Here is a 26,484-nt window from a genome sequence, read left to right as displayed (position 1 = left end):
CCAGTCTGGGAAGCAGACGGAACCCAGCTGCCCGTGAGCCACGGAGCCCCCCCACAGCGCCCCGGGCCTGGCTGGACGGAGTTGTCTTGTGTCTGCCTGTCTACACTTGCTGTGCAGAACATCCGCTCACCTGTACAGCAGGCACAGACAGGCAGACACACGACAACCCAGCCTGAAGGACACCCAGCCACCGAGAGAGATGAGGCCTCGCGCCGGCACGTCTGCACCGAGAGCGGCGCCGGGTGGGGTGGGGTGGGGTGGGGGGGTGAAGGGGGGAGCAGCGTGGGATGGAGGGAGGGGCCTGGATTTTAACGGGTTGAATACTTAACTCGCATGCGTTATCATTATCCTTACTCTTCTCTTGTAGTTCGAATATTGGGTTCTCGTTTCCCAAAAAAGTAAAGTGAGTGGTGCCGATGAGATATAATAAAACCCATTTCTGAAAATCCTCCTGTGCTCCTGAAGAGTTCTCTTTCCCTGACCGTGGCGACAACCTACACACACAGGCCATGCACCTTTGCTCTCTGAATTAGGACACAGCCAATATCACCAAACAAGAGTCACTATCACCAAACTTGGTCTTTTTTTTTTTTTTTGGCTTTTTGGGTCACACCAAGCGATGCTCAGGGGTTACTCGTGGGTCTGCATCAGGAATCACTTCTGGCGGTGCTCGGGTACCATATGGGATGCTGGGAATCGAACCCGGGTTGGCCTCGTGCAAGGCAAATGCCTTACCCACTGTGCTATGGTGCCAGCCTCAGTATCACCAAACTTGGGCCTGACGGGCCACCAAGAATCAACGATTCTAGTCATTTGCCAGAAACTTGGTTTCGTTTCTGGCATAATGACTTTTTATGAGAGAGACAGGAGGAAAGAAAGCAGGAAGGGCTGGGGGCCAGAGGAAACTGTGTTTCAGGCTAGTAAACAAACTGGCTGTTGGAGTCTGGGAAAAACAGTGAAACAGAGTATCTATTTCCAGCAATTTTGGGATCAACATAATTGCTTCTCCTCTTTGATAAGGCTCAAGGCGGATTGAAGCACTGAGCACTGACCCTTCCAAACGTCCAGACAGACACAGAAGTGGGTCTGTGGCTCAGAAGGTATTCCAAGGGTAGACTTGAGAGGTATTTGAACACCGTTTCTTTTCCATAAAAACTCGCACATTCTTGAGATGCTTGGGCAATTTAATTACTTTCCAAAAGATTGCAGGAAGGGTTCGTAGGCATGCGACGTGTATTTCGCCCTATCTTCTGAGGAAATGTCAGAACTTCAGTTTACACATCGTGAACTGGAGTTAAATGCATTGAGCTGACTTTGTGTATACGAAAGAACAAAGGGTAAAAAAATGGCAAGTAGGGGGAAAGTTAGAAACTGGTCCACTTTGAAACTGTTCCCTAAAACATTTTTTTTAGTCTGATGGCGAGATTCATGTTCATCTTTCTTCGAAAGATTCTGCTCAAGCCTTGAAAGAATGTGGCACAAGGCTCCCTCAAATTTTATGCTTTCTTAAATTTAACTAAGCATTTCAAATAAATGTTTTGGACTAAAGCAAACTATTTTTGATTCAGCCTTAAAAAAAAAAAAAGACAAAGTCTTAAGGTTCAGAGCTCCATGAGGTTCAAACACTTCTATAACCTGGGGATATTTTACTGAACCTAATACTTCAGATTTTTTAAATGAATAATAAATAAATAAAAAAACAAACCCAAAACCAAGTGAATGGGCCCAATTCTGCAGCAAAATTATGCTTAAGACTGTAGGTCTGCAATTCCGCATCTGGCCTCTTGGCAGCATGCCATACTTAGAGGCTCTGTGTCATTTTTCAGGCTGAATCAGCCTTCAATGGCCCTGGAGAAGCCAGAGACCAGCGGAGCCATCCTTAGGGGGGCAATTCAGTAAAGGTTCCAAATATTCTCTCCTGCAACAGGTGGCTCATTTCTGGGTTGCATCCTTTTTTCTTTTTTTTTCTTTCTTTTTCTTTTTTTTTCTTTTTGGGTCGCTCCCGGTGATGTTACTCCTAGCTCATGCACTCAGGAATTTCTCCTGGCAGTGCTGGGGGACCATATGGGATGCTGGGAATCGAACCCAGATTGGCCTCCTGCAAGGCAAACGCCCTACTCGCTGTGCTATTGTGCCAGTCCCCCCGCTTTTTTCCTTCTTTGTGGTTGTTGGTTTGGGGATTTTTTTTTCACTCAGTTCTCCTCCCACCCTCTCCCCAAAAATGCTTAAAAGAATGTTATCACTATCACTATCACCCTGTTGTTCTTCAATTCACTCAAGCAGGCCCAGTAACGTCTCCATTCGTCCCTGTCACGTGCAAGTGTAGCCCGATGACCTATTGGGGGCTCCTTCAGGGTCAGGTGAATGAGGACCATTCACTGTTACCGTTTTTGACATATTGAGTACGCCATGGGTAACTTGTCAGGCTCTGCCGTGCGGGCAGGATACTCTCAGTAGCTTGCCGGGCTCTCCGAGACGGATGGAGGCTTTTGGGGCAGCCTCTAATCACCTTTACAGGTGTTCCTAGTCATGCATATAGGCGGGTATGATACTCTCAGTAGCCTGCAGGGTTCTCTGAGGGTGAGAACTAGAGAATAAGAGGTCTTCCGGGAGCTTGGTTTTAGAGTGTCTGGATCCTGGTCGTTGATGGGGTTACACGGCAGTTTGTGGGTGTAACTGTCTAGCTACTGGAAGGTGGGGGAGCTGGGTGGAGGAGGCCCAGCCAAAACCGAGCAGGCTTGGAGATCTCAGCCCCATATATGTGATCTATATGTATTTAAATTAACTCAATACAATTTTTCCTTTTTCCCTTTAAAGAGTTTTTCTCCAGCCAAGAGTAACACAGATGGCGGACATACACTTTTGAGCGGAATAAATGACACAGAGAGGAGAATGGCCTTGTATCTCAAAGTATTTTTTAAAAACTATTTGAAATAGCATCGGCCAGTCTGGTTCATGGAATAATGCTGTGTAGTTTTCAAATTATACACCCTCGATCTCGCCCGCACGGCAAAGCCTGGCAAGCTCCCCGTGACATATTCGATATGCCAATCACAGTAACAACAAATCTCACAGTGGAGACGTTACTGGGCCCTCTCGAGCAAATCGATGAACAACGGGAGGACAGTGGCAGTGACAGATAGTGCTGGAATGTGCATATGTTTCTAGGAAAGGATCCTACATAAAAATGCAAAATGGGGGGGGGGGCAGAGCATTAGTACAGCGGGGAGAGCATTTGCCTTGCATGCAGCCAACCTGGGTTCGATCCCCAGCTCCCATAGGATTCCCCGAGCACCGCCAGGAGTAATTCCTGAGTGCAGAGCCAGAAGTAACCCCTGTGCATCGCCAAGTGTGACCCAAAAAGCAAAAAAAGAAAAAAAGAATAGAAAGAAAATGTAAAATAGGGACCTGAAAGATAATCCAGGCGTTAAGCACTTGCCTGGAATGCAACAGAGCCCAGTTAGAGCCCCAGGACCACATATGGTCCCCGGAGAACCATCAGGGGTGATTCCTGAACACAGGGTCAGAAGTAACCCTAAGCTCTTCTGGGTGCGGCCCAAACCTACACACACACACACACACACACACACACACACACACACACACACATACACACATACACACATCAAAATATAGCACAGTTTACGTATGTGAAAAAAAATACACAACAGTGGTCATCAAAAAGTTTAAATAATCACAAAGAGATTGAAGTTTGCTATGTCTTGAGACTTCTTTTTGTTTGTTTTTTTTTAAAAAGTCTAAATCAAAAGAACAGTTGGGGGGCTGGAGTGATAGAACAGAGGGGAGGGCGTTTGCTTTGCATGCAGTCGACCCGGGTTCAAACCCTGGCATCACATACAGTTCTCTGAACACCGCCAGGAGTGATTTCTGAGTGCAAAGCCGGAAGGAACCCCTGATCATTGCCTGGTGTGACCCCCCCCCCAAAAAAAAAGCAAAAAAAGAAAAGAGTTTGAACAATGTTCAAGCAGATCAACCTTGCGGGACCCAGCAAGGATCAGCACACGCAGGGTGGGGAAGAGTGAAGCACTCCTTCTCCTTCCCCATCTAACCACATGGCCATCAAGAGGGAGAGTTGCTGTCCTGTCCCCTTTCTGAGGTTCCATTTGTCATCTGTTACCGCTACATAATAAAAACAATACTGAGTAAATATCCCTATAAGGGAATTGCCGCCTCTCCTTGATCTAGCTATCCAAACACTTTAACCCACAAAAATGAGGCCTGTAAATTTTTTTTTTGAGAGTCCAGAGGATATCCGATCAATGCAGATCCTTCAATAGTGTAAGGTCAGTACATTTCCAGGGGAAATATTCCTTAATGAGCAGACTTCTGTAGGATCATTCCTACAGAATGATTCCTACATAATGCAGGATCATCGTGATTGTAAGGTTCATGCTGCATGACAGAAATAGGGCCATTATTGGCCAAGGGCTATTAGTATATAGTCCCCTAGGCTGGAACGATAGTACAGCGGGTAGGGCGTTTGCCTTGCATGCAACCTCCCCGGGTTCGATCCCCAGCATTCCGTATGGTCCCCCGAGTACCTCCAGGTGTAATTCCTGAGTGCAGAGCCAGGAGTAACATCTGAGCATCACCAGGTTTGGCCATCCTCCAAAAAGATACTTTAGTATATAGTCCCCTTCCATTCAGAGATTTGAACTATCATTTATACATTTCTCACTGATAGTAAGAAAATCAAATTTATTTTCTCTTCGAACCACAGTATCCTATTCACTGAAACCCCATTTTGGACATATTTTAAACGAAGATCATTCTCTGACCTCGCCCCCAAACATAGCTACTACCCCTTGACTTGGGGGCTACACTCCTACATGCCTTGGAAGGGGCTGAAAACCTGAGGCTTCAGAAGGGGGACCACATAACCCCTAGCAAAGAGCACGAGGTCATGGGTACGGGAAAGCCCACCATTTGGGGGGAAGAAAGCCTAAACTAGAAGGACATCCAGGTGTAGGAAAAATTCCTTGGTGATCCCAAACTGAGTGCAAAATGATCCATTATTCTCAAGTGGCAGGAAGTCCCAACCTTAAAGGAACTGCAGGATAAAAGGCAGAGAAGAACAAGTCAGGAGATTCCATTGGGATGGAAAGATGCAGGGCCATGGCCCGGAGATTGGCCATTCTGGCTGCACCCCCCTATTTGGGCATTGGGGTCTGGACTGGGCCAGCTCAAAGAGCCCAGCGGGCTGGCCTCGGCGCTCACTCTTGGCAGAGGGACAGGAAGACACAGGGCGGAAGGGGAGGCAGCACCTAGAATTCCACAGAGGGAAGGGTGTCCGGGCTCCCTCTTGAAGCTAAAGAAGGCACAGATCCCATAACTCCTGTCTTGCAGCATGAAATCACAATATCCAGATAACTTACAGCAATCAAAGAAAGATGTGATAGGGGGCTGTCGCGGCAGAAATACATGCTTGTTACCGTGTTACATATGATTCTCCATCTCAACGTAGTCTCTGATTAAGTTATGCATCTGGGATCTACTTACCATCACTTAATTAGTAATCTATCATTAACCTTTGATTTATGAGAGTTCTACAAAATTGTTTGGCAGGCGTTTGACAGCTACAATCCCCTCAGTGTCGGGGAGAGGGTGAAGCTGAGAGATAAGAGAGCAACTTGTTCTAACACTGGCGCGTCCCCCCTCAAAACCAACATACGCCCCCCCCATCCTTCCTACTGCCGCCAGGCGTGAGGTCCAAGGGGCCTTTTGTTCAATTAATGCCATCCCCAAGACCAGTGGAAGCCATTGGTTTTTTTTTTTTTGGTCACGAGACTATTTCCGAAGTGATCTACATTTATTACAAACCTGTCATAAATAAAATAGAGCCACCTACATTCAGGTGGCATAGCATGCTGCTTCTTCAGCGGCCAGTGAGATGCTGAGGAAAAACGTACCATACATCATGTAAGACTAACAGAAGGCTGGCTGGCAGAGCTCGAGAGAAAATGGGACAAACCTCCCTTCTTAAATGATCATCTCAGCAGAATTTCCACTCCACTCTTGGCGAGGAGTATAAATGTACCATGGAATAAAGAAATGACTCTATCACTGACTCGGCAGTATCTCCTGGCTCCTGCCTGCCTGACCTAAAAGGTGAGTCTCGGGATGCACTACAGGGATTTCCCTGGTGCCCACAACAAAAGCCAGAAATCCCGGGAGCCAAGTGCAAACACACAATTCACTAAAGACACAAAAGTGACGTATTTCAGGAGGAAGAGGCTATACGGGATGTAGGGGCTGGAGGTTCCCCTCAGAGAGTGTGCGCCCTCTCCGTTGAACTCTGACAGGAAGACCCCTAGAGCATCCAAGGCTCCTTTCTAGGATGGCTGCACAGAATGGGCGTACAGGGCCGAATACGTGGGGCCTCCTTTGAACCCCACCCTTCTCCTTTCTCTTTCCTACCTCCCTCTTCTCCAGGCCCCTCTCGCCTCAGTCCTCACTTCGCCAGAGGACTGCCCCTCCCTCCCCTCTGCAGACTCCCCCTTCAGCTGTGCCTCCAGCAAGAGCCCCAGAGTGGGTAAGAGGGGCACCTGCAGGAATAGAGCTGGCCCCGCCCCCTGACTCAGGTCACGCGACCCGAGGTAGCCCCTCCCCCATTCAGGAATCCACTGCCACTTCCTATCTGGTCTCCGTAGTGGAGTCATTATTTCATTTATTCATTCATTCATTCATTCATTTATTTTTGGCTTTTTGGGTCACATCTAGCGATGCTCAGAGGTCACTCCTGGTTCTGCACTCAGGAACCACTCCTGGCAGTGCACCGGGGGACCCTATGGGATGTTGGGGATTGAACCCAGGTCGGCCGCATGCAAGGCAAACGCCCTCCCCGCTGTGCTCTCGCTCCCACCCCGCAGTGGACTCTTTCATGGGCAGGGCTGTCTGCCTCCTCCCTAGCTTCTGCCCTGGCCACGCCCCCTCTCCGTGCACCTGCGCTGGCACTCCAGCCCCCACCTGCCTCCTTCCCCTCTGGCCACCCCGACTCTTCCACACCCCCATCCCGGCATGCACATCTGGCCTCCCCAGCAGAGTTGGCCCGAGAATGCCACGGATCCTGGACCTTTGCGGTGGCGGGCAGAAGAGCTCAAGCAACACGGCCTGCTGACACCTCCGCTTCACCACCGACTTAGGAGGTGACCTTGGGAGTCCATGAGCCTTTCCCAGCGCCCTGCAACAGGGAAACTGAGTCTAGTAAATGACCTTTCCAAAGATTGGGGCTTCTCCGTTCTTTATCAGTTTTAGTTCATTCGTCTGAAAAAGGAGAACGATAGCATCTGATCTGAGGGTTGTAATATGGATGAAGTGGGGTCACATATATGTAACATACAGACACACAGATGAGTATGTATATAAAACACTATTGCTATCACAATTCCTATGCAGATCTTTTGAGCAGGATAGTTGGAAAAATTTTCAAAGATCAGAATATATTTAAAAGCACGCAAATGATCAGCTAAATCCTTGTGAACAAACTTATCTAAGAAGCCCTTTCTAGCGGGCTGGAGCAATACACAGTGGGTAGGACCCAGATTCGATCCCCAGTACCCCATATGGTCTCTCAAGCCCCGCCAGGAGTGATCCCTGAGTCCAGTCAGGATTAAGTCCTGAACACTGCCATGTGGACCCTCCCTCCCCCACCCCCTTCCACACACACACAAAGATCTCTTTGGGCAACTGAGCATAACACAGAACCTCTTACAGATTTTCCGTGTTGGGAGACATGTTGGAACTCTCGCGGCTGTGGTCTGGAAACAGCAGAACTTCCCACAGTGAGACAATGATAGCTATGCGGCCAGCACGGGAAAGAACCCATCACGAGTACGCAGACCCCGACAAGGACTTAAGCAAGTGAAATCTGACATTAAAACTATCATAAACACTGTTCTTGTTTTGTTTTGTTTTTTTTTTGGTTTTGTTGTTGTTTCTGTTTGCTTTGCTTGTTTAGTAGAAATGTTTCTTGGACATTCCTATAGAATTTAATTTCGCTTTCTGCAGAAAACTTCGCAGCCATCAACTGATCTTTCGATACTTACTCCACACACACTGAAGCACAAAGCTCTTGGGGCACAGAATGAACCATGTTTTTTTGCAGCCACTGAGAGCCCCTGCCGTGTGACCGTATGATGACAAGGCTAGACCAAGAGAAGCTGGCCCTGTCTGCAGAGTGGACACAGGCCCACCTCCAAGTGGCATTGGTCTCGCGAGCCTGGTTATCTCACGCCTGCATGCCTGTGGTACTAGCTCTCCAAACCCCAGGTCAGAGCCGAGCTTGGGGAATTAGCGGCGTAGGGGCTGGTTCCATCACGGCTGTCCCAGTGCCACTTCTGAGCACTTGCTTCCCTCTGCAAGAAGCAGCGGATTTTGTTTTGTTCTGGTGCACTTTTATAGCTCTCCAACTTAAACGGAAAGTAAGTCGCAGGCCCCAAATTATTAACAGTTCACATGAACCAGAACACCACAATTATCATAATCCAGGCTTAGTGTTTTTAAACATAGATCTCAAGTTCTCAAAGACCAGAACTTCTATAAACAGTTATCCAGGACTCACTTGAAGATGAGCAATTTGGACATTTAAAAAAAAAAATCATTTGACCCACGTGGCAGAAGAATAAGCCCCCAAATGTTGCACCAAGTCATCATCGGTGTCACAAATTTTGCTCTCAAGACGCCCAATCCCCTTGGGTCTTTATCAACACAGTATTTAAGGGTGATCGCTCTCATTATGTTAGTACCGTGCTAGGGCAACAAAACAGGAAGTTTCCGACTACGCCGTCAGGTACACAGACATGTGACTGCACCAGAGAGAGGGAGGATGTTCGAGGGGGAATATTGGGGACTTGGAACTCTGCAGAAAACAGACAAACAAGACCACTGCCCTGTCGAGCCCAGCAAATGTCCTAAATGATGTCTGCATGAAAGCTTTCATCACAGAAACTCCTTCCCGGTCTGCATCTTACCTCATCATCCTTATACCAGGACAAGCTCTCAGCTGTCAGGACGAACCAGTACCCCTTTGAGCCTCCTTTCATGATGCCGATGTTGCTGATGGTGAGCCAGCCCTTACGAATCACCTGCAAGAGAGCACAGGGCGGGGCAGACACGCTTAGTAAGGGGAGCAGGGGTGCTACCGCTGAGCAAAGTCAAGAAAGTGAGGTCCAGCCTGCAAGCTGCACAGCCTCCTCGGAGCGCCACCCCTCCTTCAGGCTGGGCTCGCTCTGCCCAGAGCACAGACCACCGGAGAATCATCTCCCCCACGCTACCCAGCCGACCAAACAGAAACCCCCGTCTCAGAGGGATGGCTCAGGCAGCACCGCTGAGGACAGACAGGAACGGAAGGAACGGCCAGCAGGCTTGAGCCAGGCCCATTTATGGGTCTGTGGCCACCCAGGAACAGGCTGAGCTGACGGCAGGGCGAGCAGGGCCTCGCCAGCCCGCTGCCGCTTCTCCCTTTCCGCCTCATGGCCCACTTGTTGGTCTGGTTTGCATCTCTCTCGGATTTCCACCAGCAACTGGCCACCAAATGGTGAAAAGAGGAAACTCAAGCCAACCAATTAGTGCCTTGTTAACAGCTCCGAATCATGCCGTTTAAGAGGGGAAAATGAAACAATAAACTAACATTAAAAAGTCGGGAGTTATTTTTCCCTAGAAGTAAACATGGGCGGAAAGTTCCTGGACATCAGTCCTGGGATAATTTTTTTTTTTTTTTTTTGGATCTCAGGCCAAAAAGCAAAAGCCACAAGAGTAAAAAAAAAAAAAGAGAGACATGAGCGACTATAAGCAACTAAGAAACTTCAAAAACTTCTACACGACCAGGTGACTTGCCAACAAAATTAAAAGACAATGTATTGAATTGAAGCAAATATCTGCAAATCCTGTATATGCTAAGGGGCATGCATATATGTGATTATATGTGAAGATTATATGTGAAGAATGAATAAGTGCAATAGCAAAGTTTAAATCTTATTAAAAGTAGGGCTGGAGTGATAGCACAGCGGGCAGGGCGTTTGCCTTGCACGCGGCCAACCCGGGCTCAATTCCCAGCATCCCATATGGTCCCCTGAGCACCGCCAGGAGTCATTCCTGAGTGCGTGAGCCAGGAGGAACCCCTGTGCATTGCTGGGTGTGACCGAAAAAGCAAAAAAATAAAAATAAAATTAAAAATAAACTAGCTTTGTTTATAAATAAATAAAAAATAAATCTTATTAAAAGAAAAAAAGGCACAAGATCTGAAAAGGTAAAGGTAAAAGGTATTTTTCAAAAAAACAAACGCCACAGAGATGGTGAATAGGTACATGAACAGATGAAGGTGCTCAATACCACTAATCATTAGAGAAACACAAATGTTACATCAGTTAGAAAATGATTCTCAAAAAAGAGAAGAATCAACGTGTGGGCAACACAGGAACAAAGGGGTCCCTTCTGTGCTGTTGGTAAGAAGGTACATTGGCGAACCCCTCTGGAAAAATCTGGAGATGCCTCAAAAATACAAACAAACAACACCAAAACAGAAGTACCACATAATCCAGCAATTCCACTTCTAGGTACCACAGAGGCACCAAACGGAAGTAACACATAATTCAGCACAGAACAGAAATACCACATAAATTCAGTAATTCCACTAGCTGACAACTATGTTCACTGCCTGTTCTTTGCAATGGATAAATACAGAGACAATGGACAACCTAAGTGTCCCTTGATGAGGGAGTAGATGAAGAGACAGTGCAATATTGATCGGTCACTAGCAATAGTGTGCTTGAGGATGGGGCAGCTCAGAGGAGCCTGCAAGAGAAGCATCGAGGTCAGGCTGGGAAGTGGCTCGCTGGCCTATTTGTTTACCCGGAGAAAGACAAACAAGAACCAAATATCTAAGAGCACTGAGTCCAGAAAATGCCAACTGAGGTGAAGGTGTTAAGGGTGAGAGCGGCGGCATAGGGGTACAAAGAGCCCCCTTGAAAAAAAACAGGGGGTGCTAGAGTGATAGCCCAACAGGAAGGGCATTTACCTTGCAAGTGCCCAAGCTGAGTTTGATCCCCAGCATCCTATATGGTCCCCTGAGCACCACCAGGAGTGATTCCTTAGTGCAGAGCCAGGAGTGACCCCTGAGCATCACCAGGTGTGACCCAAAAAAAGCAAAAACAAAACCAAAACACAGTAACAGGGGGCTGGAGCAATAGTATAGTAGGTAGAGCGTTTGCCTTGCATGCGGCCAACCCGGGTTCGATTCCCAGCATCCCATAGGGTCCCCCGAGCACCGCCAGGAATAATTCCTGAGTAACCCGTCATTGCCGGGTATGGTCCAAAAAGCCAAAACACACACACACACACACACACACACCACCACCACCACCACCAACAACAACAACAACAAACCCCACAAAAAAACAGGGACCAGTTAGGGCACATGTCTTATAAGCACCTGCCCTGGATACGATTCCTGGCATCTCGTGGTGCTGAGTTCTGCTGGGTACAGCCTTTGGAGGCTCCCGGTACTGGCTGAGTGGCCCTGGGTCATTCTCGGGTTTGGGCCTTTGTACTGAACGACCAACCCAGCTGACTGAGATGAGAATCCTCGGCGAGGCCCCAGACCTGAGCACCACTTGGGAGTTCCCAGCTCCCCAAAGACATCAAAACAAAACAAGTTCATGACTGCCACCCCAGTCTCCTCTGAGATCCGTGCTGGGCGAGTGGCCTGTAGTGACAAGCGTCTGAGGGCAAGGCGCTGTGCCAGGTGGCCCATCCCTAGGGCCATGGGGATGCCCAGCTGTGCTTCCCATCAGGCTGAGGGCGTGGAGAGCACTGTCACACCTCCTGGTGGCCAGGAGTGCGAGGAGGAACCGTGAGAACAAGCCAAGAGGAAGACTCCTCGAAGGAGTCATCCAAGCACGAGCACACAAAGGACAGGCGTCCAGGAAGCACCAGTCCACGCCCGGAAGTATTAGGACAGATGGGCTCCCTGGCCAGAGGGTGCTGGGGTGACTTTTGTTTGGTTTTTGCATTCTAGAGAAAAGGGGCAGAGCTTCCAATCACTGCCAAGAGGCCAAGTGAGGAAAGCGTTGGACTTTTTCGGGCACTTCAAGGGTAATAACAAAAACTGCTACTTACTAAACACCGCAGTCAGGAAGCGTGCATGGCATGCACCAGGATCTCAGTCCAAACTCTGCATCACAGGGATCCCCCCAAGCACTGCTTGATGGCCCCCAGCTCCACATTGCCACATCTGAGCAATGATCATCCTACCCCACTTAACCAAAGATCAGGAAAGATAAGTCCCACAGACATAGAAGGACTGCACTCATTTGCGGGACATAAAATAACATAATGTGAGACTAACACTCAAGGACAGTACAGACAAGGTCCAGGAAGATTGCTCCATGGTTAGAAGCCTGCCTCACAAGTTGGGGGAGAAGGCAGCTGGGATAGAGAAGGGATCACTAAGTCAATGATGGTTGGAGGGATCGCTCGGGATGGGAGATGTGTGCTGAAAATGAATAAAGGACCAAACGGGATGGCCTCTCAGTATCTGGATTGCAAACCATAATGCCCATAAGTAGAGAGAGAGAGAGAGAGAGAGAGAGAGAGAGAGAGAGAGAGAGAGAGAGAGAGAGAAATTGTCTGCCACAGAGGCAGGGGGTGGGACTGGGATGAATACTAGGGACGGGAAGGATACTGGGGACATTGGTGGTGGAAAATGTGGAGGGATTGTGTTCGATCACTGTATGACTGAAACTCAAACATGGAAGTTTTGTAACTGTAGCTCACAGTGATTCAATAAGAAGAAACAGAAAGATAGGTCCCAGACTCCCCCCTCCACAGAGCACCCCCTAGTAAAATCCATCCTACACCAGACTGTGCAAACAGTACCACCTGCATCATTTCCTATCCTCCTGGAGGGGGCTGGCCCTCTGTTCAGGTGAAGCAAGAGGGGAGGGTGGGATTCCGCCCTGCCCCTCTTCAGCCCCTCCTCACACCGGCAGGCCTTCCTCTGGAAGCATCTGTGATACTTTGTGCCCCTCCTACAGGGCACACTTGAACACCAGAATAAGATTCCGTCTGCTGGGGCTGGAGCAATAGCACAGCGAGTAGGGTGTTTGCCTTGCACGCAGCCGACCCGGGTTCGATTCCCAGCATCCCATATGGTCCCTCAAGCACCGCCAGGAGTAATTCCTGAGTGCATGAGTCAGGAATAACCCCTGTGCATCACTGGGTGTGACCCAAAAAGCCAAAAAAAAAAAAAAAGATTCCATGTGCTGGGCTCAGGGTGGAGCCCCAGTCAGTGACCCAGCACACATGCTAAAAATGGTTTCTAGGGGCTGGAGCGATAGCCCAGTGGGTAGGGCATTTGCCTTGCACGCGGCCAACCCGGGTTCAATTCTCAGCATCCCATATGGTCCCCCAAGCACCGCCAGGAGTAATTCCTGAGTGCAGAGCCAGGAGGAACCCCTGAGCATCGCCGGATGTGACCCAAAAAAGCAAAAAATAAATAAATAATAAAATAAATTAAAAACGGTTTCTAAGGGCAAAGACTGGAACTGGACTAGACAACAGGCAAACTGCGACACCAGTCACTGACTGAAATTAAACTGAGCAGCAACACCCCAGGCAAGCCAGGTCACCAGAGGTCATGCTGTCAAAGAAGCCGCTTCCAGGTTGATGCTCATCTGCCTTAGTTTCCCCACATGCCGTGCTCAGGCCAGGTCCAGGCGGAGCTGGACTTGGGAGTTGGATGGGCGAAGTTTGCCTCCTCCGCCCAACACGTGCTGGCTGAGGGGCCCCGGGCCTGCCTCCATGTCCCTGGCTACAGGATAACAACAGCTTCCAAGAATCTCCATCTCCCAGGAGACTTAGGGACTCAGCGTAGGGAGCCTGAGCGCCGACAGCACAGTGTGGCTGTCATCTGCCAACAGGCCAGGCACTGGAACGTTAATGACAACTGGAAGTGGGCGGCCAGGTGGAGAGTCACACACATTTCCTCACGTCCTGACCGTCTGTCTTCACACTGCCCTGGGTCCCAGTGGCCAGCACGCAGAGATAGCCTGAAACGGATCATTTCCTAACACTCCTGAATGCCAGGAGCACGGCATGTGGGGAAACTAAGGCAGATGAGCGCCAACCTGGTAGCGTCATGACCTCTGGTGGCAGGTGTCTGAGGACTACATGGATGTCCCCAAGACGAGGGGAACTGGGCTCTGTCGGTGTAAGAGGGGAAAGTGAGCTGACTGAAACACATTTGTGTGCCGACTAATAATAATCTGAAAGTAAGGAGTCAGCCCTCAATAGTCATATCAAATCTCTTCTCTTCCCGAAGACACAGCTGCCCAAGTTGATGGTAACTTCTGGGTTTCTCCTGACCTAAAACACTGGGGGGAAGTTTCGGAAGTCCAAGGCCTGGCTCTGTGAAACAGTCCCATAAGGAAGCCAAAGGAAGACCCCTCTTTCCATTGTTTTTTCTTAAACTTCCCAAGTCTCCTAGGACTCCTTCTATGGGGTCCCATCACCTGTCATCCATGAGCCCCAGGAAAAGCCTTATAGCCGACTTCTATTGATTGAGCCTTCCTTCTAGAACATTTTCCCAAGCGCCAGCAACTTATAAGGTTGCTGCAGTCTCCTGACTGCAGCCCTGAGGAATTTCTTCCCTGTTCCCCAGAGCCCAGCATTTGTGTAAGGGCCTGCTCAGGTGCCGCCCCCCAACCCCCCCGCCCCAGGGCTGCCCACTTCTGCAGAGCTCACTCCTGGGGAGCTGTTCATTCTCAAAGCTGACTCACCTAACCCTCGGCAAGACCCAGGCCATTAGCAATGATGAAAATCAGGGCCCGGCGTCCTCCACTCTCTTCCTGTGTATCTTTTCCATGTGCGGGGCTTCCTTTGAAGTGAAGAGGGAGCGCCGCATGTGGAAAAGATTCCAAATGATACAAAACAGAACGAGAACCAAGTCTGTCATCAGATTCTCACGTTCAAGGACAAAAATACACATGGCTTGGGGTGGGGTGGGGGGGATGGGGGGGAGGAGGGGGGAGAGGGATACCGACTAATTGGCCAGGTTCTGAGTAGAATGTGGAGTATTTTGTTAAAAATAATTCAGGGAGGAGTTGGAGAGAGTACGGGGCTTAAAGTGCATGACTTACATGTGGCTAACGTGGTCCCCGAGCATGGCTGCGGTGGCCTGTGTAATCCCAGGCACCATAGGGTCCAAGGAGCACCGCATCCTCAGGTCCGTACATTGAACTGCAGGCCCATTTGGCCAAGAATCATTGAGAGGGACCACCAGGTGCCAGGAGCATCACTGGGGCACCCTCGCCACCTTCCAAAACCACTTATCCCGAGGGAGGTTCTCAGGAAAAAGAAAAGCAAGCACCTGGCAAGTGATCATTTTGTAGGACATGAATGAGGGCCCTGATGTTTCTCCAGCGGCAGAGCTCTGGGACAAGGAGAGGCTGAAATAAATAAATTCATAGAAAAATGAAGCACGCACAGGTGTGAGTGTGTGTGTGTGTGTGTGTGTGTGTGTGCGCGCGCGCGTGTGTGTGACCTGCATGGAGCTCAGAGATGAATGTGGAACTGGACTGAGCAAAGACCCACTGGAGAGGGGCTGGAGCGATGGCACAGCAGGTAGGGCGTTTGCCTTGCATGCGGCGGACCCGGGTTCGATTCCCAGCATCCCATACGGTGCTCCGAGCACCGTCAGGAGCGATTCCTGAGTGCATGAGCCAGGAGTAACCCCTGTGCATCGCCGGTGTGACCCAAAAAGAAAAAAAAAGACCCGCTGGAGGAACACTGCCTGGGGGCCAGTCAGAGGGGTCGAGGGGGCTCTAGGGGCTGGGCACTTGCACTGAGATCTAAAAAGCATCCAGTGGAGGTGCGGGGTAGGGGGAGGTGGCATTGGGAAAGCAAATGAGGACCTCGCGCAGGACCCACCTACAGCGACCAGAAACCCAGAAACAGTCCCTGGTCCTGTCATTTGCACACTTTAGAAAGTCTGTCTGCCTCCTGCAAGCAATGAGAAGGCTTTGGAGTGCTGAGAGCAAGGCTTCAGCAGAAGATCTGTAGCATGAAAAGTTTCCTTGGTGCAGGGATTAGAGCAGGGAGAAAGGATGGAGGGAGAACAGAGGGAAGCCAGGGTCTCAGGCGTGACCACTCGGGTGGAAGGAGGGAGGGGGAAAGACCAGGCGAGCACACAAGAGGAAAGAGGAAAAGTGAATATGATGGGAACGGCAGAGAGAGACTGAGAAAGAGAGAGAGAGAGAGAGAGAGAGAGAGAGAGAGAGAGAGAGACAGAGACAGAGACAGAGAGACAGAGAGAGAGAATGAGGGTCAGCAATGACTCCCCAGACTTGGGAATGAAACTAGGCAGGCTCTGGAGGGAGAGAGAAGGAGAGAGAGGGAAGGATGGACAGGGGTTAGAAGAGTGAGGAGCAGAGAGAGGGAAGGAGAGATGAAGGGAGAGAGAGAGGATTGGAGAACTGTGCTCAGGGATTAGCGAACTTGTAGGTTCCATCTACACAAATCAAGATGTGCCCATGGAGGACTGGAGCAATGGTCCAATGAGTAGGGTAATTGTCTTTGCATGTCAGATGCCACTCTGTCTAACGTTCATTGATTTAAAGAAGGCCTTTGATTCTGTGGAGACAGAAGCAGTCATTGAAGCCCTAGCCAATCAGGGCATTCAAGCCCAATACATCAAGATCCTCCATGCTGTATTGCGGATTCACTACCAGGATCTCACCATTCTACAAAGAAGTAATCATTGATGTCAAGAGAGGAGTTCGGCAGGGTGATATCATTTTACTGAAACTCTTCAGTGCCACCCTCGAGAACATCATGCGACGACTGGAATGGGAAGGAATGGGAGTGAAGATAGATGGTCGGCAACTACACCACCTCCGCTTTGCTGATGACATTGTTTTAATAACACCAAACATCAGCCAAGCGGCACAAATGCTGGCCGACTTTGACCGTGAGTGTGGAAAGGTAGGACTACAGCTGAATCTTACGAAGACAATGTTTATGAGAAACAGCCTCGTTCCTGGCGCCCCATTCGCTCTCAGCGGAACGATCATCTCCGAATGCAACAGCTATGTGTACCTAGGTCGAGAAGTCAACATGACAAATGACCTGGCACCCGAGCTGCACAGGAGGAAGAGAGCGGCTTGGAAAGCCTTCAAGAACGTCGAAGAAATAGCTAAGAGGACAAAGAACCTCCGGCTTCGGGCACATCTCTTTGATTCCACTGTTCTTCCTGCATTAACATATGCCTCAGAGACCTGGGCCCTACGCAAACAGGATGAGAACGCTATTCGGGTCTCCCAAAGAGGAATTGAAAGAGCTATGCTTGGAGTATCACGTTTCACTCAAATGAGAGAAAGAATCAGGAGTTTCGACCTCTGTGGATGATCAAGAATCAGGGACGCTGTCTTGTTTGCCAAGGCGGCAAAAATCAGATGGGCTGGTCATGTAATGAGATTTGGAGACGACCGCTGGACTAGAGCTGTTACTGACTGGATTCCACGGGATGTCAAAAGACCGCGTGGCCACCCACCTACCAGATGGTCAGGCTTCTTCATCAAGATCATGAACGACTGGTTTGAGGTTCTTCGTGTTCCTAGAGCGAACAGACGCCATTGGGCTACACTAGCACGCGACAGGGACAAATGGAGACATTACTGGAGCCCGCTCGAGCAACTCGACAATTAACGGGAAGTCAAGTGATCAAGTGGTCAACCCATGTTCAATCCCTAGTACCACTCTACCATACCTCCCCATATACCAAACCCCTGAGCCTCGCCAGGAGTCATCCCAGAGTGCAGAGCCAAGCATCAGCCCTGAGCACCACCAGCTGTGGCCCCCAAACCAAAATAAAACAAAAAAGATGTGCCCAGTTGAGCAGATAAAGAAGATGGGGTACACTCACAGGATGGAATACTACACAATCCTAAAAAAAGATGAGATCCTACCATTGGCAACAACCTGCCCAGGTTGGGGTGTTGGGCTCCAGGTGACAAGTTGGACAATGAAAGAGACAGGAACCTTGTGACTTTGCTCATGGATGGTGAGGAAACCAGTCCAAGATCTCAATGATACAAACACAAGCTTTCAGACTCTTGGGCCAGGCGTGACTCCCCTAAAACTAATGGTGCATTACAACGCAATGTGACTGGACTAGAAACTCTCAGTTCCTGCACAGGAACTGAGAAGTTCTGGAGAAGAGTCAGCAGGATGGATGGCTTTAAGAACTAACTGCACGCCGTGGCTGAAGCTGTCTGCAAAGCAACAGTGAGTGACTGAGAAAAGATGAGGACCAGGGCTAGAGCCTTGCGGAAGGTACACCTGTCATGCTGGCGTGGCTTGGACAGCCACAAAAGATAATGTGGGGTGGCTCCCAGGAGGAGTACTGTACCCCCAGAAATCATGGAGGGAGTCCTAACGAGGCAAAGGAGTTGGATAGGTCCATGTTATTCACTGGCCAGGGAATATGGATGTTACTATGGAAAATATTCAAAATGTTTAACAACAACTGGTACCGCATGCATCTGACCAATGTGAGGCATGCTGGGGTCCCCGGGAGAAGGGAAGGGGACGGTCCACCCCCTCCCGACCATCAATGTCTGGCTCAAGTGTAGGCTGGGGGGGGGGTTCTGTGGGGAGCATCTCTGAGGACACTCGGGCACTGAGGGCAGCACCCAGGACAATCTTCTCATCACCGGGACTGAAGCAGGTTCATCCTTGGAGAGCCTCCCCCAGGCCTTGATCCTCCCACAGGAGGGGAGGTGGAGGTGAAGGGCTTCCATGCTGGTGCTCCCAAAAAACATCAAAAGAAAAAGAAAAGTGGAGGACTGACCGATGAAGAAAACATTCAAGAGTCTGCTTTAAAGACGGGGGTTTGGACTTTTAAAATAAAGCAACAAACTGAGCCATTGTTCTACTGTTAAGGAGAAGGACCAGAACCTAATCGAATGATACAAAAAAAAAAAAGAGAGAGAGAGAGGGAAAAAAGGGCAGCTGGACAAGGGGATAGGGCAGGGATTAAGGACAAGGTTGCATTGCACACAGCTGACCCTGGTTGGATTCCCAGTACTGTATATGGTCCTCTGAGCACTGCTAGGGGTAGCCCAAAGCACCGTCAGTAGCAGCCCTTGAGCACTTATGGGTGCGCCTACCCCTCTCCCCAAAATGAAGGTCACTGCACAGTGCTGGTGGTGAGTGGGAGGCAAAGTATGAACATGCGGGAGTTTTGAAGCCACGGGGAGACCACTGAAGACCCGATCGAGCACCAAGCAGTCCCAGCTGGCTTCAGTGAACTGCACATTTCTCAACGCTGGTGATCTGGACTTCGCACTTCCACATCGTCAGTTTCAAACACAGGCAGTTGTGTCTGCTGGGCTTCAGGTTTCCTGGTACGATGATAACTTGGTCGAAGGCCGGAGCTTGGCAGGAGGGGGGGGTGGGGGAGGGAGGACGTGTGGGGGATAATCTGCCGGTTATCATATGGGGCACAAACCTGGGCGAGGGTCTCCTCTAGACAAACCTCACGTGTTCTGGTTTGCTCCCAGGCTGAGAGTTCGAGTGAAGAGTCCCCATCTCAAACAGAGGTGGTTAGAATGAGGGAGATGGAAAAACAGCAGGTGCAACCATCTGGCCTCTGAGGGTCCATTCTGTGACTCATCCCTGAGTGGCCCCCACTCGCAGGTTGTTGGCACCCAGGTTCCACAACCAGATGATTCCACTGTCTGAGGCTTCTGGAGAACAAGTCATTGGCAATGATGCTGGATGTTCGTGGTTAGGGGCTGGGGCTGGGGGACACGGACCGGGCGTGGGTCAAAGTTGAGAAAGGAAGAATGCTCCTAATCTAAACTGACCATGGCAGCTGCCGGGATCCAAGGACCAACTCGTGACGGGGAGGTTGGCTCCAACGTTTACCATATTTTGGTCACTTCCACTGGGGCACAGGACTTCTCTGCTCAGGATCACATTTCCGGACCGGGCACCACCTCTTCCCTGTTGATCACAGTGAGGTAAGAAACGTAGACAGTTCCCACCGGGCAGGCACTAAAGGAGCAGTCCTTTGGAACCCATCTTCACCCCTTGGCAAAACAAAAAAGTTAAGATTCAAAGGGAATGGGCCAGAGAGATAGTAGAGGGGAGAAGATGCTTGCCTTGCCCCAGGCCAACCTGGGTTCGATCTTTTGTACTGCATATGCTCCCCCGATCCTCACTGGGGTGATCCCTGGGCTCAGAGCCAGAAGCAAACCCTGAGCACCACCAGGTGTGGCCCCAAAACAAACGATTCAAAGCAGAGCAGCGGCTTAAACAGAATCTGCAGTTTATCCTTGTTGCTGACATTATGGGTCATTCACATGCATGGCCACTGGCTTCTAGATTGAAAACTCCGCAGCCCTCTCATTCAACGGTCCTGGGGCAGGTGGGATGAGGGTGCGGGAGGGTGAGGGAGAAGAGGACCCTGTCACGCGCACAGATCCTGGGCTGGCTCTGAGTTAGAGATGGAGAAGGCCTGCAGCTGTGATCTGGCCATGCTCAGACTGTGTGCAGACTCCCGGAAGAGGAAAAGAAACAAACATGCAAAACTTGGGCGAGGACGGTGCACATTTCCACGGACTGTGGAGTGAAGAACTGGAGATGGCATGGAAGTCAGGAAAAGGACCCCCTGGGAGTGAACACTGGACTCAGGTAAAAGGGAAAGAAGATGTGATGGGTATAGATAGGAGTCCAGCTGCATCCCTGCCTGAGCCTGAGAGATGCCAGTTCCGGTCAGCATCGGCTGACCGGAAGCAGGCGAGCTGGTGGCGAGAGAAGGGGCCAGGAGCAGGAAGGGTGACAGATGTTCGCTTTCGGACTCTGTCCCAAAGGTAAAGGCATTTGAACAAGTTCAGGATTTTTTCTTCTCTTTCTTGGGGGGCCTACGCCCAAACAAAGGAAAACCACAACAGATGTTTCACTTGGTTGTATTTTCAGCAAAGCAAATAAAGAAGAAATAGAAGATTTTTGGATTTGTGATTTGTGTTCGTACTTCTGGTTAAAGTAAGTCTCTTAATTATCGGTGGATTTTAATTACCCAGATTCTGCCTGACCTGCTTAATCAGGGTTGACTGAAAATTGGTTGGAAGTCAAAAAAAGACTGTGGGAGGAAACTTAATAAAGCAAGGGATGTTTCAGATGAAATCCTGATTTTGACCGAAACACTAAAGCGCATCCGAGTCACAGGCACCCCCGTTTCTGAGGAGAGGCGCAGGGGCCCTGGTAAGTATCAGTCATCCAGCGCAGCTATTTCACTTAATCCCGCAAACTAGCTGCAGATGTCGGGCTCAAACAGCTCGGCCGCACATCTGTAATTTTGAAACGGTTTCATATTTCTAAAACCTGACTTCGGAGGCTCCGGAAACCGGTGACATGAATTATGAAGCTCAGGAAGAGGAGAAGAACGTGAGAGGCCAGAAGTGATAGGAGAGAATATTCGGAGCCGCGGCCGAGTGGCCAAGCCCTGTGTGCAGATGGGAGGACCCTGACAGGTACCTTCCGCCCCTGGAGATGGGCTGGGCATTTGAAAAGGGGTGTGTGGGGGGGAGGGGAGGGGAAGTGGGGAGAGGGGTCTCAAACAAGAGGAAGTCCTTTAGAGATAGTCACAGTCTCAAAAACAAATCCTCCTCCTATTGTCCCCTCCTCCAGTGCCACAGGAGGTCAGCCGGAAGACCAGGGCTGCTAGAGGAAAAAAAAACGTGGGGACACATATGCATCCTAGAAAGGTCCTTCCGGTGTTAGGAAGATGGGGCTGGACAGTCAAAGAACTCGCCAGTCACTTCCTGACTACAGTTTAGTCCTGCTGGCGCTTTTCCGTGGAAGACATTGATAAGGAAGTCCGCCGACCCTCAAAACTCTGAACACGGACTCCCAGAGCTGAATTCTATTGCTTGGCTGCTCGTGGCCAGTGGCCGGCACAGGACTGTCCTCAAGTGAGCTTCCTGGGTTCACTGTCTTCATCTCTGTACTCCATTCCCTGGCAGCATTGCAGGACAATACAGATGGCAGTGTCTCGGAGAAGGTACCCACCAGAACCTTCCACCGGGACCTCAGTGTGTGAAGGAGCCCAACAGAAGTCCGGACAGAAACTACAGCCAGTTGAGAGAGGAAGCAAGAGTATTGTTACAGCTTCCAGGAGGTTAGATTCGACGGCAAAGCCAAGACAGGACACACACATTCATCCTGAGAGAATTCCCTGGGGTGGGGAATGGTTTGGTAGCTGAGTCAAAGAGATTTCTTTACTCTGGGGGCTGGAATGTTCTTTCTCTGTTTACTTAAAGCTAGACTGAACACCACAGCATTCATCTCCACTGAGTTTTACTTCTTCCCTGCACTTACATACTTAGAGAAATATACTCTCGGAGGCAAAGCCCGTTAGCCCATCCAATCTGAGCCCAATCTGTCATGAGAATAAAACTTCTGCAATTAGAGGGCAATCTTGGAAGACCACACAAATTCCTCCCCAGGGCAAGTCAGTCTATGGGAGCCCTTCTTGCAAAATTCTGGAGAAAAAAAAAAAAAGAAAGAAAACCAAAGAGAGCAAACACTAGAACACAAGTTCCAATTGGCCTGTGTCTGAATGATTTGAAGATGTCTGCACTTTTTTCAAGGGCAGAGCTGGAAGGAAGACTGGAAGGCCATTCGATCCACAGAAGAAATGAAAATATGAGGGCTAGTTGGTTGAATGCCTGTTCTAGCCACTTCATCTTTGCACTTCTGTAAAATGAGGCTATCATATCACACCTCAAAAGACACAGAAAATGTCTTTTCTGAAGTCACAGAAAAAGTCAACTAATGTAATATAATTTTAAATTTTAAATATACACAAAGAGTGGGAATTGGGTCAACTTATCAACAGACACAACATAATCACAGAGAGATACAATATTCACCCACCTTTCAGAAGGAAGCGTCATCTATACATGAAAATAGTATTATCATACGAGGGGAGGAAGAGACTTAACATCTTACAACACAGCATAAAAGGATAGAGAGGGAGCTCATTAATGAATTTAATTATTTTAAGGCCCATTGAAATTAGAGAAATAACAAAGCACCCACAGTGTTAAGGATTTCTTTTTTAGAGCATTTTAGAATTTACTAGTTCAGACTTTCAGTCACAGCAAGTTATTAGCAGTGAAGGGATGGGCCCTTTAGGGATTTTTATTCCAGTGATAAAGTGTTATGGACAAGACAACCTAAGTTAAAAAAAAATTAGTAGCAAGCGCTAGTGGAGTTAATCTGTTAGATACAAACTGTACCCTCGGGGAAGCTAAATGAAAAGCAACAGCAAGGCTTACAGAACTTAGCTCGTACAATTTGCCGTGAAGGCGGAAGATTGGTTCCCTGAAATAGCAAAGAATTATATGTTTTAGTTCAGGAGAAAAAGAAAAGTTTTTAAAATAAAGTCTATTATTACCTCTTCTCCTTTCAAAACAATGGGAAAAAAAAGTCTAGCACAGAGGTTTCCATTTTTGTTCAATACTTCTACCTCTGAATGTAAAATAAAAACAACCCTATAAAATCATCATTGTTTTGAGTCGAAAAGAAATAACAGTGCAAATACTCATGATCACAAAAGACATAAAAGAAACAGCAAAGTGTCGGAGTTAATGCCATCTCTGCAGAGCGCTGTTAGTGAGAGACAGTTGGTTCAGCCCCAAAATTAGGTCTTAGGAATTCAGTCTTCATTGACCGACAGGAATTTGGGGTGGCAGGGTTGAGCACACCTCTGCCTCTTTAGGGGCTGTCCCTTCACTGTTACCAAGCTGTGCAAATGTGTGAACTAGAGAGACCACCAGCTGGCTCATGCAAACCACCCCGCCCCAGCCCCCTCTCCCACCCAGCTTAACCCTTGAACTGAATCACAGGTTCCAGGTTAAATCAAACTAGCAAGCCAAGGAGAGCACAAGGAGAACAGAGCACAGAGCAAATAGCAGAAAAGTTACTTTAAAGAAATCAATATGGTTAGCTGCACAAAATAGCAAAAAAAAAAAAAAATTTTAAAAAAGGAAAAGGAAAAGAAAAAAAAAAAGCAATTCACTCGAAAGCATTAAAAGCAAAATCAAAAAAAAATCCGGTAAAATTTGCGCATGATTAATCTGCATGAAAAAAAAATAGTCAATCAAGCCAATAAGTTGGAAATTCTTGGCAGGGCCGCAGACCTGCGTGCACGGCCGCCATCGCTTCCTACCTGGTTTCCGATCGTGTTTTTCTTGTTAACTTGGCTGCTTCTCTGCTGAGCACTGCGGGAGGCAAAGGAGAGCAGTGTTGAAGTCTCAGCCCCACGGGACAGTTACTGGAACGCGCCGCTGTACGGAATGTGTGCACGGGGCAAGGCACGTGGTCCCTGAGGCAGCCCTTGGGGTCCACCGCCCAGGTTCTACTGCCCTCCAGAACCCCAACCAGCTCCATGGAAATTCTGCCTAGGAACAGTCTGACACCCACCCTGGCCTGACATGGCAGGGGGAGTGAGAGTCACGGACGGTCAGTGTGTGTGTGTGTGTGTGTGTGTGTGTGTGTGTGCGTGTGTGTGTGTGTGTGTGATCCTCACAGATGGGGTTTGCGCCCCGTGCTCCCTGATGTCCAGACTGTGACACCAGCACCCCATCAGTAGCTTCTGCTAACTCCCAGACTCCACCTCCAGGCCACATCATTCTCAGCCCTCAGTTCACGGGTTCTGAGGACTTAGCTCTGCCACTTGGGTATCTGACGGGCAGCTCAGCCTTCAGAGGTCGGAAGCAAACCCTTGAACCTGTCTGCCCCCCATAGCTCCCCAGTTCCCTCCCCCGGGGGGCTGATGGCCAAGGTCCTCAACCCCTCCTACTCTCCGATCCCACTATTCAATCATCATCGGGGACTCCACTGCTTCGGCAGGTGGATAAAATCCAGGCCCCTTCTTACTGCACCCCTCTTTCTCCCAGCCACCTGCATTTCCGCCACCACTGCCTCTCTGGTCTCTGCCCTGAGCCTAGATCTCACAGCAGAGTGGTCTTCATCATGCATGGGGAGATGGCCTCACTATATTCGGGTCAAAAGTCAAAGTTCTTTCAAGAGTCCCTAGGCACTACTTGGCGGGCCCACTGGGCCTTCGACCTCATCTGCACCTCCTCTGTGATGAGGGACAGTCACCCTGGCCTTTCTGGGACTGCCCCAGCTCATGCCCACCTCCAAGCCTTTAATCCACTTGCCTCCTCTGCCTACAAGACACTCCCTGCCCACTGTTGTTTATCTGTGGGGTCCCCAACGTGGTCTCCTTTCCACCTCGGCTCAAGTTCATCAGGCAGCAAGATTTTCACCTCCAGCAAGGGGCGGCCTCCCATTACTCCCAGTTCATCTCCTGCCCTTTCTCCTGCTCTACCTTTCACCTTCCCTCACTCTACGGCACTCACTCACTTCTTCCGAAGCTTCCAGAGCCCAGTGCCCCTACTATGATCCAGGAGCAAAGGGGCTCGCTCTGGCTCGGCCACTGTCTAAGCAAGTTCCAGGCATGGATGGGAATGGTTTTCAATGCTCTCTCAAAGATCTGCTTGATCTTTAAAATGGCACTAAATATTCAAATGCGTAAACACACGAAACAGAAATTAAGCATCCGTTGTAGGGAACGTCCACTGAGGCTGCCGCCCACAACCCAGGAGCCCCCCTCAGAACCCCGAGCCCCAGGCCACACGTTGGGGTGTTTCTGTGTCTTCGTCAGCAGAGAATGAAGGCGTCCCTTGCGGGAATCCAGGAGGCTGTGTGTCCTCATTCAGCAGCTGACAGAAACCAGGGGACAGTGGAGGATGAAAGAGAATCTGGCCATCATTGGGGACCACTATTGGAAACGATAGGATCTTGGGGTGCAGAAGGAATTAGCACAGCTCCCCAAGGCTGCCAGGTTTCATCATCTCTGGTGATGGGAGGAATCAGCTTCCCTGTATCCCGAAGGGGGAAAAACTGGGTTGGGTTCCTGAAGATACTGCTTTTACTTTCATTTTCCAGATTCTTTCTGCTTTCCTCATTTTGGGTTCTCTTCCTGGTTTCTCTGGAAAAGCGTCATTCCCTTACCCTGATGAAATTCCACTCTCCCCGTCACTTCTCAACATGACGCGTATCTTCATGAGGGCCTAAGAAGCCTGGGCTGGCCTCGGCGACCCTGTCACTGGGCGTGTCCACACCACACTGCCCGGATTCCGCCTCCTTCTAAAACACTCCTGGTCATGATTCTTGGGAGAGGGGGACCTCAGTGATGGCTCTGGGAGTGCCACTCACCTCATGGTGGCCTCGCTCACCCTGTCTGACAAAGGCTAAAGGGAGAAGCAAGCTCTCTGGCATCAGGTCTCCCTGCAGGGGACCCTTGGGATAAATGGTGACACAAGAACCGCCTCAGCCAACTGAATACACAGGGATGAGGGACCACAGGTCAGGGTGCAGAGCGAACCCTCT

At 49.6% G+C, this 26,484-nt stretch overlaps 1 protein-coding gene across 5 annotated transcripts in view; it reads right to left on the bottom strand.

Annotated features, from left to right (window-relative positions):
- The window catches only part of DNM3 (dynamin 3), a 270,137-nt gene that overhangs the window by 167,843 nt on the left and 75,810 nt on the right, over positions 1 to 26,484 (bottom strand). For 3 of the 5 annotated variants that reach the window (XM_056107388.1, XM_056107384.1, XM_056107385.1), the window contains exons 13-15: positions 24,254 to 24,305; positions 23,377 to 23,406; positions 8,991 to 9,104 (exon numbers count right to left, since the gene is read on the bottom strand). In XM_056107388.1, coding sequence (XP_055963363.1) covers positions 8,991 to 9,104; positions 23,377 to 23,406; positions 24,254 to 24,305 — 196 coding nt within the window. The remainder of the gene's footprint in view (positions 1 to 8,990; positions 9,105 to 23,376; positions 23,407 to 24,253; positions 24,306 to 26,484) is intronic. The other 2 variants (XM_056107386.1, XM_056107389.1) reach the window with 1 other exon arrangement.

The sequence above is a fragment of the Sorex fumeus genome, unplaced genomic scaffold (genome assembly GCF_029834395.1).
Source record: "Sorex fumeus unplaced genomic scaffold, SorFum_2.1 ptg000164l, whole genome shotgun sequence".
NCBI classification, from domain to species: Eukaryota; Metazoa; Chordata; class Mammalia; order Eulipotyphla; family Soricidae; genus Sorex; species Sorex fumeus.
The sequence above is the reverse complement of the archived record's forward strand: the minus strand, read 5'-3'. Positions and strand labels throughout refer to the sequence as shown.